Here is a 12,072-nt window from a genome sequence, read left to right as displayed (position 1 = left end):
TAACAAATGAACCTCAGAGATGCCCCTAGGAACATTTCTGGATTTTTAGTAGAATGTCTCCCACCCCCGCCAAGATAGTAAGGAAGAATGTTCTGTGTTGTATTAGGTCCACTGGGAGCTAAGTGACCATTTCCATCACTACAGTAGATTATGAAATACCAAATTAGACACCCTGAGTATGTTCCCCCCACTTAAGACCTCACATTAACACCACAGGAGAGCCAAAACATGTAGACTAGCTGGGAGAACCTTAAGAAATATTTCAAATGATCTGTTTGCCAACAAGACAGACTCTACAGCACGATCAATGGTAACATGAAAGATTTAAGAGGGCAGCTTGATGACTTGTTTCACCATAGGAAACATTTAATCCTGAATTGAGAGAGCCATTATGGAAGGGAAGATGGAGTCTGTGAGGCCCCAGGCACGGACTGAGACGGCCCCGGGGGGTTACCAGGCTTAGATCTCCAAAACAGGATACCAGCAGCAGCACGAGGCCATTCTGCTGGAAGGAATGGAGAATGAAAGCCTACTGGCAGATCCAGAACCATTAGAACACAGGCAACACTTCCTTCCAGGATATCTTCCCTAACATCCTTCTCTCTCTGCTGGGTTAAGTCCCAGCTACCCATTTTTGGTAGGTAACCTATTAATAATCCTGAGGTCTTTGCTGCACTGTATCAGAATTATTTATTTTTTTTTTTGTATTTGCATCCCACATTAGAATAAGAGTTTCATTTGTTTCTGTGATGCCTGACACATTCTAGACATTTATAGAAGGCCTAAGTGACCATCCTCTTGTCTTTTTTCTAGATTGACCACATAATTGCTCTCAGATCCATAAGAACAATTAATCCAGTGAATTAATCTACATCATGATGTTTTTGTTTCACCCAAAAAGCAATTTAAGCATTTTAAAATATCTGATCCCAAAAAGTTTTGGTTGTCAGAGCAGGGTCCTCATGAGGTCATTAGTGCCCTTATAAGAAGAGATAGGAGAGAGTTTATTATCTCACATAGTGAGGTGGTCACGGTCTACTAGCCAGGATGAGAGCTCTCCCCAGAACTCAACTATGCAGTCATCCTGATCTCAGAATTCTAGGCTCCAGGATTGTGAGGAAATAATCTGTAGTTCAAACCACCCAGCTGGGATACGGTGTTATGGGAGCCCTCGTTAGTTAAGACAGCCATCAACTGGATCATTTTCTCTGACATGATTCTCATGAGAAGTAAATCTGGAAGGGCTCCGTCTGCAGTGGGGACTAAAGGAATCTGGGTCTTGTTGAGTACATCTACATTTATTAAATAGGCATGTTATAATTTGGCTTGAAATAAGGAACTACAAGTCACAGATCGGTGGGGGGCACTATCTCGTCTAGGTTCTTCTGTCACCTTAGATTTTTTTTATTTCAGCTTTTGTGGAATTCTAGGACCACGCTTCACCGAATACATACATTCTTGGAGGATTTCTCTTAAATAACGGAGCTCAAGTATGTCACTAATAATAATCTAAGAAGAATGATACTTTGTGTCCAATCTTTTAACCCTTTTGCAAAGATACAAAAGGGAAAGTAAGATGTCCTCCATGAACTGCATTGTACCGTTACAGTATTTTGTAAATACTGAATCATAAGCAAAAACACATGTGTCTAGTCATAGGTTAAAAAAAACCAAGCAGGATTTTTGAAGGATGTAATAATCACACTTTAGTCTTCCTGCATGGTTTCTAAATGGAATTTTTATATTGTAAGTTAGAAATCTACAGAAGAGGCAAAGATTTTTTTCCTTTTTAAATATTGGTAACCTTACTGGAAAAATATATTTCAAGTGGTAAATTAAAGCTAATTCATAGATGAATTTCATGATGAGCTAAAGGAACTGTCACATTTTTAAGTCTCTCCAGTGTTCCAAGTTCTCATATTGGGCTTTGCCTCACAATAAGCCATGCTGCTGGTCAGACTTTAGGACAGAGTAGAAGGGGTCTGGACTCTGAATTTGATAGGATGTTTTTTGTTTTGTTTTGTTTTGTTTTAAGATGTTATTTGAGAGAGAGTGAGCATGAATGGGGGGAGGGGTGCAGAGGAAGAAGCCAGGGTGGAGAGGAGTGGCAGGGAAGGATCAAGACCTGATGACCTGAGCCAAAGGGAGATGTTTAACCAACTAAGCCACCCAGGCTCCCCTCAGTAGGGTTTTTACATCATGTCTGCTGCTTAACAATTGTGCAATGGGAAGCAAATTCCTCTCAATATATGGAAAATGGATATTATGGACTGAATCATGTTTCCCCAAAATTCACATGTTGAAACCCTAACTCCCAATGTGATGCCCTTTAGAAATGGGGCCTTTAAAGAGATAATTAAGGTCAAATGAGGTCATAGAGTAGAGCCCTAATCCAGTGTGACTGGTCTTCTCATAAGGAGGGAAAGGGGGGCATGGGGGCTCAGTCGCTTAAGCCTCTGACTCTTGGTTTCAGCTCAGGTCATCATCTTGGGGTCCTGGGACTGAGCCTGGTGTTGGGCTCTGCACTCATGGGGAGGTTGCTTGGGATCCTCCCTCTCCCCTGCCTCTCCCCCTTGCTCATTCTTGTTCTCGCTCTCTCTCTCTGTCTCTCTGTCTCTCTCTCTCTCAAATAAATAAATCTTAAAGGAAGAAGAAGACAATGAGACACTAGGGATGCACACACACAAAGAAGAGGTCATATGGGGACAGTGAGAAGTCAGCCATCTACAAGCCAAAGAGGGAGGCCTCAGAGACACCAAAACTGCCAACACTTTTGCCTCCAGAAATAAGTAGAAAATAAATTTCTCTTGTTGAGAAATTTGCCCAGTCTGTGTATTTTGTTATCACAACCCTAGCAGACTGATACAATGGGTATAATAATAATACCCCCTCATGGGAGTTAGGATTACATGTGGCTGATGCAGTGCTTGGCTCCCAGTAGGCACTCAATAAATGGAAGCCCTTTTTTTTTTGTGGCTCAGAAAGAAAAGAAGGAAAACAAAATAAAATTTGCTTTCTGGGCAAGAAAATCAGTGATTATTTAAAACCCATATGCCAAGCACTTTGAGTAAATACGTAATTTAATCTGAATAACAATCCTGAGTAAACTGTCCTTATTTTGTACCTGAAGAAACAGAAGCCCACAAAAAAAAAAAAAAAAAGAAGAAGCTTATGTAATTTGTCTAAAGTCGCATAGAAAGTGGCAGAATCAGTTACATGGCTTTAAAATCTGTATTCTTTCCACTATGCTATACCACCTACTAACAGCTTCCTAGGAGCCAAAAGGTTACTAATGAAAGATCCATTCTGGATCATTTCTGCAGCAGACACCCAGCAAGGGGGCTGGCTTCTGTGGAAGGAACGTATTCTGCCCACACACGGATGTTCACTCCCACACCAAGCTGGGCCACACAGATGCCTGCAGTCAGTCAAATATCTTTCCGAAAAAGAATTTTTAATCTTCCCAGGCACTTGCACCAAATATTCTCTTTATACTCCAGAGCTCTGTGCCAGAGGCATGTGGCTAGTGTTTCTGAAGGAATGGAAAGGGCATGTGTTGACAATCAGGGTGGCCTTTCCTTGCAGTGCTGGGTTAGAAGACAGCAGCCTGTAGACAGACAGCTGAGGCAGGATGAGGTAACTGCAAAATTGAACCCTGATTGGCCACATGGATGGGTTCCCACACATGAGATCACCTGTGTTCTACTTTAGCCAAGGAGAGTATCGAGTGAAACAATTGTATTTTACATAGAGTTGCTCCTACATGGTCTTTCCAGTAATAATTAGCCAATAGGATTATGTTTTAAGACGACTCCCTTTTAATGAGGAAAGCTCATAGTTAGTAAAGGCATTTTCTTGTTTACTGTGCCATGGCAGTTACACTTAAAATTTTCAATTATTTTTAAGACTTTTTTTTTTTTAAGAGTAGTTTAAGGTCTACAATGAAATTGAGAGGGAGGGACAGAGATTTCCCATTTACCTCTGCCCTACGAATGCAGAGCCTCCCCCATTACCAACATCTCCCACCAAAATAGTACATTTGTTACCAATGATGAACCCACATTGACACATCATCATCATCACCCAAAGCCCAAAGTTTGTCTTAGGGTTCACTCTTGGTGTTGTACATTCTGTGGGTTTAGACAAATGTCTAATCCACGTATCTACCTTGTAACATACAAAGTATCCCTGCACTAAAATCCACTGTGCTCTGCCTACTCCTTTCCCCACTGCCACCACCCCTGGCAACCACTCATCTCTTATCTCCATAGGTTTGTTTTACTTACACTTAAATTTAAAAGAAACTAGAAAGCAGCTCTTTTTTAGGCAAATCAAAACCGAACTTACAAAGTATGGAAAAGCCATTTCTCAAGATCGGCCACGAATCACTCAAGTGGGGTTTCGTTATACTGTTCTGATTGTGTATGTTTGAAATTTCCCACAATAAAAAGTTTTTTTTTTTTAAATAAGCAGGATTGACATTAAAAGCATTATTTCTGTCCTGATTCTAATATGAATGTTAGAGATTCAAACTTTGAAAAAGTTTCTAAGATAGGGATAAAATTAGTCATGTGTATCTACTTGTGAAATCAAGAGCTGATGAAAGATGGAGGACTACTGCCAAATATCTTGGGTGTCTCCCAGACATCTTAATAAGATTATCAGTAACAGAGCAGTACACCCAGAATCTCTTGGGCTCCCTGTGCAAGTGTGGAAGATGCTGTCAGTTCACTATGACCTATTTTCTTAGCACCTACCCCTTGAAGGTTATATAACCTTGTTTCCAATGTCCAACCTCCATGCTGCTGCTAGACCTTCTCTCTTCTTCAGAGACTGCCTACATTAGCTAGGGGCAGACCTCAAGTCCTTGGGAATCAATGCTCCCTGTGAGCACCCCTCAACCACTGCCTGAAGGGAGCTGGTAGATGAGTATCCTAATTCTCTTTTTCTTCAGATTACTTAGTTCTGAGGCTCTTGGTCTACAATTTTCCCCAGAATGCACCCTACCCAGATAGAACACTGATTTTCCAAAGGGGCAACTTCCTGGACAACGTATCCTTTATCAGCTTCCTTCCCTTTCCTGTCTCACCCCACTTCCCTCCTAGTATTGTTGGAATGCTCTCTCAAATGTGTTTGTGGATCTCCCTGTCTCAGTTCTGCTTCTGTGAGAATTCAAGCAAGATACCAAATTGAGAGACCTAGCCCTCCACCTGAAGAAATATTTCGTGAGGGATTTTGAGAAGATAACCTATAAACGAAGGCTGTGTTTGGGTTAACATAAATTTTTCCCTCTTTCCAAAAATCATGGAGTAAGTTATTCTTGAATCTACCCTGCGGAGCTGATGTAAACAGTTTGGTAAGGTTGCGGCCATGACCCCAATATTTAGGTAAAAATCTAAAGAATTCTTTTTTTACGATGATATATTTATTTCAAGGAGAGAGCATGTGAACAGAGGGAGGGACCTAGGGAGAGAATTTTTAAGCAGACTCCTGGCTGAGTGTGGTGCTTGAAACAGGGCTTGATCTCACTACCCTGAGATCTTGACCCGAGCTGAAATCAAGAGTTGAATGCTTAACCTAAGACTGAGCCACCCACATGCCCCTAGGAATTCTTGAGATAAGCGGTATTTTATGGGATTTTAAAAAAGCCTAAAATGATTATCAAATGGATTGCAATGGGTGGAATTACATAATCCCAACTAAAAATCTGCCAATTGAATAAATGTTCACAGTAAGAACTGTGGGACAGACTAATTTGGAAATTTGGTCAGCAACCCTGTTATTAGAGAAGAATCAAAGTAAAATGCTAGGTTCTGTGTGATGAGATTCCATATGAATGTGAAAATTTTTTAATCTACATTTTTAATTGAAAAGAATATTTTTAGTCAGTGTCATTTGTAAGTTTGCAGGCAAGTGCCATCAGAAATGCCAAACTCATTGTATAAGCTTTTTGACTTCTGACTATCTAGTTTCAATAGGAATGAAAACCTTGTATTTACCATTTATCCCACTTTTAATTCCCTTAATGTATCTTGGATGTTGTAAAGAAGGGAACCTGGTAGGACTTCCGGTTTTCTCATTTAACTACCTGGGTTGATTATGGTGCCAATAAACATATACATATGCCTTGGGATTGGAAGAGATAATGACATAATTTAAGGCATCTGTGGACCATGGAGCGGGAGATGTCTGTTAAGTGATGAGTGCAATGTCCTATGCATGGTTAGAAGAAGAGATAACCTATCTGTTCTCTGCTTTATTCTCAAGCCACTTCCCCATCACAGACTATGGCTTCAGCCACATGTGACCCTCTCTTGGCTCTGGGTTTACACTGGCTGTCCCCTCTGACTCAAATACTTTTTGTAACCCACCCCCACCCCCCATCACCCAGACAACTCCTGTTTGAACACCTTCCAAGACAAAGCACTCACAGCTCCACCCTTGCAGCTATGACTTTGGCATTAACTCTCGGTTTCCTGAGACAGTGGTGCTGATAATAAGAACACTTAACAGGACTATTAAGATCAATTAATTATACATTTAAAGCCCTTAAAACAACATAGCACACAAAGTGTTCTCCAAGTCTTTGCTATAACTACTACCAGTTTATGTCTTGTAATATAGCCCATACCACCTTCTGTTCCATTTTTTTTTTTTAAAGATTTGTTGTAATAACAGTCTTACCAAACAGTGCTGGTTTAAAATAATGAATGTTCTGATCTTTTCTAAATCTTATCATAAGCCACTGTTTTCCATAATTTTTACCAAGTTTTCCCCCCCTTCTCTTTGACCCTATTAAACCCTTACGTCAGCTTTTGTGTGTGTGTGGATTGCCATAATCTGTATACTTCCAACGTTTTATACCTGTGTTGTATCTCACTGTTTTAAGAATTTCCTGACATTTGAGCATATGGATTATTTCCAGTCTTTCATTATTTTGATTGGGTCTGTGTGACAAGCTTTTCCTATGAGTTAATTGCTTGGAGTTTTCTGAAAAGTAAAATTTATATCAATTTTTATTTTTATACCTTTTATAAATTTCTCCAAATATTCTCTAAATACTCTTATAAATCGATTATAACCATAGATATCTATTACCCATTATAAGTGCTAACATGAGAAATTCAAGAATCTTTATGAATTTTAGATATGCATTATACCAAAAAGTTACAAAGCTAAAAATAGTATCTTTGTGGCTTAAAGCAAGGATACTTAAATTTTAAATTTTTCTAACAAATATAAATTACTGTAATTAAAAAAACTGGCTTGGAAATATATTAAGCCCTAGGCCTGTTGAAACCTAAATTAATCTTTTAACTTTTTATTGTAGCATGTATAATTTAGTTTATGAGAAAAATAATCCATTAAGAATAAGGCTGTTAAATGAAATTGATGACTTCTTTTCAATGCAATACCTTCCCCCTTTCATATTTTAGCATGCTTAAAGAATGCTTTATAGCACAATTATAACTATTATACATGTCAAAAAAATGTAAGAGTTGATTCACAATTACTCAAATTTTCTTTCTTCAAACTCTTGAATTAGATCATAGAAAATTCTGTACTATCCACTGCACTGGTTACTTGAGAAGCTGGCCTCCAAATATTGTTGGAGTGGAAGAAGAAAGGGACAAGAAGAAAGACTGTAGTAATTTTACCTGCCTTGTTGCCATTGGGAGATTACATCCATATATTGTCCCACAGAACAGTGGAGAGATTAAAGTGAAACCAACTGAATTTATAACCCGGTTTGCAATGAATGGAAAATTTGTCTATGTGGACCAAAGGTGAACATTTATATACCATAATGATTAGAGTTCAATGAGATACTTAAGGCTATTAAAGATGTGCCTAGTAGGACTGCTGGATAAAACTTGGAATTTTTTGGCCTGGGGTGCAGAAACAGAGCATGGTCTGTTTTACTGAATAGGAGAAGAGCATACTCTGGACTGGGTGGGTGTCCATTCTGTGTTATACCTCTAGTCTGGGTCTAGGGCAGCCAAAGGGATCCCAGTGATGCTTATCAGTTACTCATCCCCTGTCCACATTCCTACTATGCCAACCATATATGGACCTACAGTATTCTGGAAGGGATTGCATTCACTGATCTTAAGTTTATTTTCAATTTTAAAACCAGGGCGACAGCAATTTTAGGATATCTGCCTCAGGAGCTTTTGGGAACTTCTTGCTATGAATATTTTCATCAAGATGACCATAGTAATTTGACTGACAAGCACAAGGCAGGTATGCATCTAATGGGCTAATTTGGGGGGTACTTTTTAATTATAGCTTCAACTCATTTCTCATTTCTGTGATATCTGAAACTTGAATTAATCCTCAGGGGATTGATTTATATCATGGTAACCCATTATGCTGATTATTATCTTTTCTTGTTAAGTTCTACAGAGTAAAGAGAAAATATTTACAGATTTATACAAGTTCAGAAAGAAAGATGGCTCTTTTGTAACTTTAAAAAGCCAGTGGTTTAGTTTCACAAATCCTTGGACCAAAGAACTGGAATACATTGTGTCTGTCAACACTTTAGTTTTGTAAGTAATTTTTTTTATGTTGTTAAGACCTTTGTGTTAACTTCAAATGAGTGTCTTTTCTCATCTTGCTAAACCATTAAAGTTGTATGATCATCTGGCTTTATAACGAGTATATATTTTTTTGTAATGCATTCACTGTTCACTGGTGTTACTTCTTAGAATTAAGCTGAAAAGTTTTCCCTTTTGTAATAACTGTCTTTTTGCTTGGTATAAAAGGTGACAGTAAATGCATTCACTCAAGCTCTTTCTTCTTGTCCTTCATGCCCTTGTCTTGTCCTGTCACAAAATGATGTAGCTGTAACTTAAAACTGTCGATCATTGTAAGAAATCATTGTTAGAAATTTTGTCCCGCATGTTATTTTGCATGCACATCTTCTAAGCCTGAGGTACCACATGTGATGGATTGTGTGGGAGTATTTGGCTGGGGCGAAGCAGAAATCCAGCCTAAGTATTACTTGCCAAGCCCGGCTATGGCTGTGTCAGCCAGCCTGGAAGAACAGCCAACTTTTCCTGATTTGCTTAATAAACTAACAGAGCCCATTCTAAGTATTATCTTTCTGTAAGGTTTTTCTTTGTAATTGTTGTAAGGTTGCAGCAAACCAATCCTATTTCTTGATCTACTATAGTTTTTTAAAAAGGTCCCCAAAGCTTGGTATCTCTAGCAGTATCCCCTGTTATTCATTCGGATAATCCTTGCCTGTTATCATTAATATACAAACTGAGAGTTTGTAACCGTGAGAAAGTGTAATTCACAGGGTAATGGGGCATTGGGTAAATGCCCTGGTACTTAGCACATCAGTGCCTTGATCCCTGGTTGTGACATTAACAATGTGTATATATAAAACAAAAGGCCAAGAATTGATAAGTACACAGAGTTATAATGTAGTGGCTTTTAATTTTTCCTGCACTTAAAAATTACCTACAATGTCTCTTAATTCTAGGGGACATAATGAGATGAAAGAAGTGTCATTACTTCCTTGTAGCTCTCAATCATCAGAAGGTAAGCTTAGTTTTAAATGATGGAGATTTATTACTAGGACTGTTATTGTTACCATTTTTTTCTATCTTCTATTTGTTTCTATCTTCTATTTTTTCTATCTTCTATTATGTTCTATCTAACATTTCAAGATAAAATTGCAAAGACTTCTAGGGCTTAAGTTACCCTCTTCAGAATTTCTAGAATACTTTGACCACGCTTCCATTATAATCTTACATCTTTTTGCAATTAGTTGTTTATTCAACTGGCCTGCCATTAGACTGAGTTCAAGAGTAGGAATGGTATTTTATCCATTATCTATCCCTAGAAGTTCCCTGCAGTTTGTGTTACTCAATACATATCTGTTGGGTAAATCAATGGAAAGCAGTAAGGGGGAGTTTTGTTTATCTTGCTTATCCACCAAGAGAATATTTTAACAAATTACTTGTATAAATAAAAGTAGAAATATTAAGGAATATTAAAAAATGAAGCAGTATTGCTCTGACTTTAGTGTGGAGATTAAAATGGGAAGGAAATATCCATACCCAAGGGTTATGGATTATGATTGTACCCTCAATAATGTTCTATATCGTTGATTCCTATCATTCTTCATATGCATCTTAAACCATCAGGAGTTATGTTTATAATACAAGCATGACTATTTATTTCAAAGAAAGAAATAGGAAGTATATTGGAGTTGAAATAAAAAATATTTTTTTAAAAGTTATATTTACATTTTTAAAGTCTTCATTTGAATTTTTCCTTTTGTTATTTTTTAGAATTCTCTAAACAGTCTTGTATTAGTGTGCCTGGAATGTCTACTGGAATAGTACTTGGTGCTGGGAGTATTGGGACAGATATTGTAAATGAAGTCCTGGATTTCCAGAGGTGATATTTTCAAATATTTTCACAAGTGAATTATTGTATTTATAAAACCAATATTCAAAAATCAGTAAGTTTCCCATATACAAACAGTAACTAATTCAATAAGATAATGAAAGAGATCATTTTTACAGTAGCAACAAAAAAGGTATTTAGATATGAACTTCAGAAGCATCCAGAACTCTATGAAAACAAATTGTTAATGCTCCAAAGGTTCATAAAAGATGACTTGAATAGCTTTCTGGATTATTGTTTTTCAATGGGAAGACTCAGTACTGTAAGGATGTCAATATTTGTTAAGCTCATCTATGAATTCAGTGTGAATCCTGTCAGAAAGGCATCTTGCATTTGTTTTTTAGAATCCAACAAATGATACTAACCATATTGAGGAAAATTCTAAAAACTAAAAGTAATAGAATGAGTTAACCCTAACAAATATTAAAATATATTATAAAGTGACAATCACTAAAACATTTCAGCACAACCCACAGATTAAATGGGAAAGAATAGATTTCAGAAATAGTCTCAAACACATACAGGAATTTTTTTTTTTTTTAAGATTTTATTTATTTATTTGACAGACAGAGATCACAAGTAGGCAGAGAGGCAGGCAGAGAGAGAGAGAGAGAGGGAAGAAGGCTTCCTGAGGAGCAGGGAGCCCAATGCGGGGCTCGATCCCAGGACCCTGAGATCATGACCCGAGCCGAAGGCAGCAGCCCAAACCACTGAGCCACCCAGGCACCCCCACATACAGGAATTTAAGATTTCCCTATTGTAATGACTAAAATAAATGTAATGACTAAAAAACCAACCAACCAAACAACCAACCAACAAAAAACAAAATCCCACATATAAAAATTTATTATATGGTAAAAGTGGCATTTCAGATCAATGAGGGGAAATGGATTAAACAATTACGAGCATTATAATAACTTTAACTGTTTGGGGGAAAAAGCTGAACACCAATTTTATTCTGTACATTAAAATAAATTTCAGATAAACCAGAGAGTTCAAAGTAAAATTTAAAAACTATAGAACTATTTCAAGGACAGAAATACGAGTTTTTTATAATCTTAGTTTAGAAAGTCCTTTATAAACATCACACAAAATCTGGAATTCATGAAGAAAAAAGTAGATAAGTTACATTAAAAACTCAAAACTTAAGCCAATAACCATCATGACAAAGGTAAAAGAATAATAAAATGTGAAAAATGTGTGTTTCATGTGATAAAATGGACTTAATATATCTTACTATATGAAGTTTTATAGTATAAAAAATAGTTATAAAGCTATTTAAGCTTTATAAATAAACTTTAATTTTATTAACGTATTTAAACTTTATATAGAGTATAAAGTTATTAAGTAATTTTTAAAAACAGCTCAATAAAAAAGTTGGAGAATAGAATAGAAAAAAATCATCAATGGTCAAGAATCTTCAGCAATTGCTCAACCCTCACTGGGTGTTGTGTGTAAATAATGAATCACTGAATTCTACCCCAGAAGCCGATATTGCAGTGTATGTTAACCAACTAAATTTAAAAAGAAAACAAACAACAACAAAAAAACCAGAAAATGATTGCTCAACCCCATTCACAGTTACAAATATATAGAGCTGACCCTTTCTTTTTTTTTTTTTTTTAAGAATTTATTTATTTGAGAGAGAGG

The 12,072-nt window shown here is 37.0% G+C and overlaps 1 protein-coding gene across 3 annotated transcripts in view; it reads left to right on the top strand.

The window, feature by feature from the left end:
* The window catches only part of ARNTL2 (aryl hydrocarbon receptor nuclear translocator like 2), a 102,690-nt gene that overhangs the window by 76,188 nt on the left and 14,430 nt on the right, over positions 1-12,072 (top strand). For all 3 annotated transcript variants that reach the window (XM_032347592.1, XM_032347593.1, XM_032347594.1), the window contains 5 exons: positions 7,547-7,787; positions 8,138-8,244; positions 8,399-8,549; positions 9,491-9,549; positions 10,305-10,413. In XM_032347592.1, the coding sequence (XP_032203483.1) occupies positions 7,547-7,787; positions 8,138-8,244; positions 8,399-8,549; positions 9,491-9,549; positions 10,305-10,413 (667 nt within the window). The remainder of the gene's footprint in view (positions 1-7,546; positions 7,788-8,137; positions 8,245-8,398; positions 8,550-9,490; positions 9,550-10,304; positions 10,414-12,072) is intronic.

Source organism: Mustela erminea, chromosome 6 (genome assembly GCF_009829155.1).
Source record: "Mustela erminea isolate mMusErm1 chromosome 6, mMusErm1.Pri, whole genome shotgun sequence".
Lineage (NCBI taxonomy): Eukaryota > Metazoa > Chordata > Mammalia > Carnivora > Mustelidae > Mustela > Mustela erminea.
This window is presented reverse-complemented; position numbering and strand designations above follow the sequence as displayed.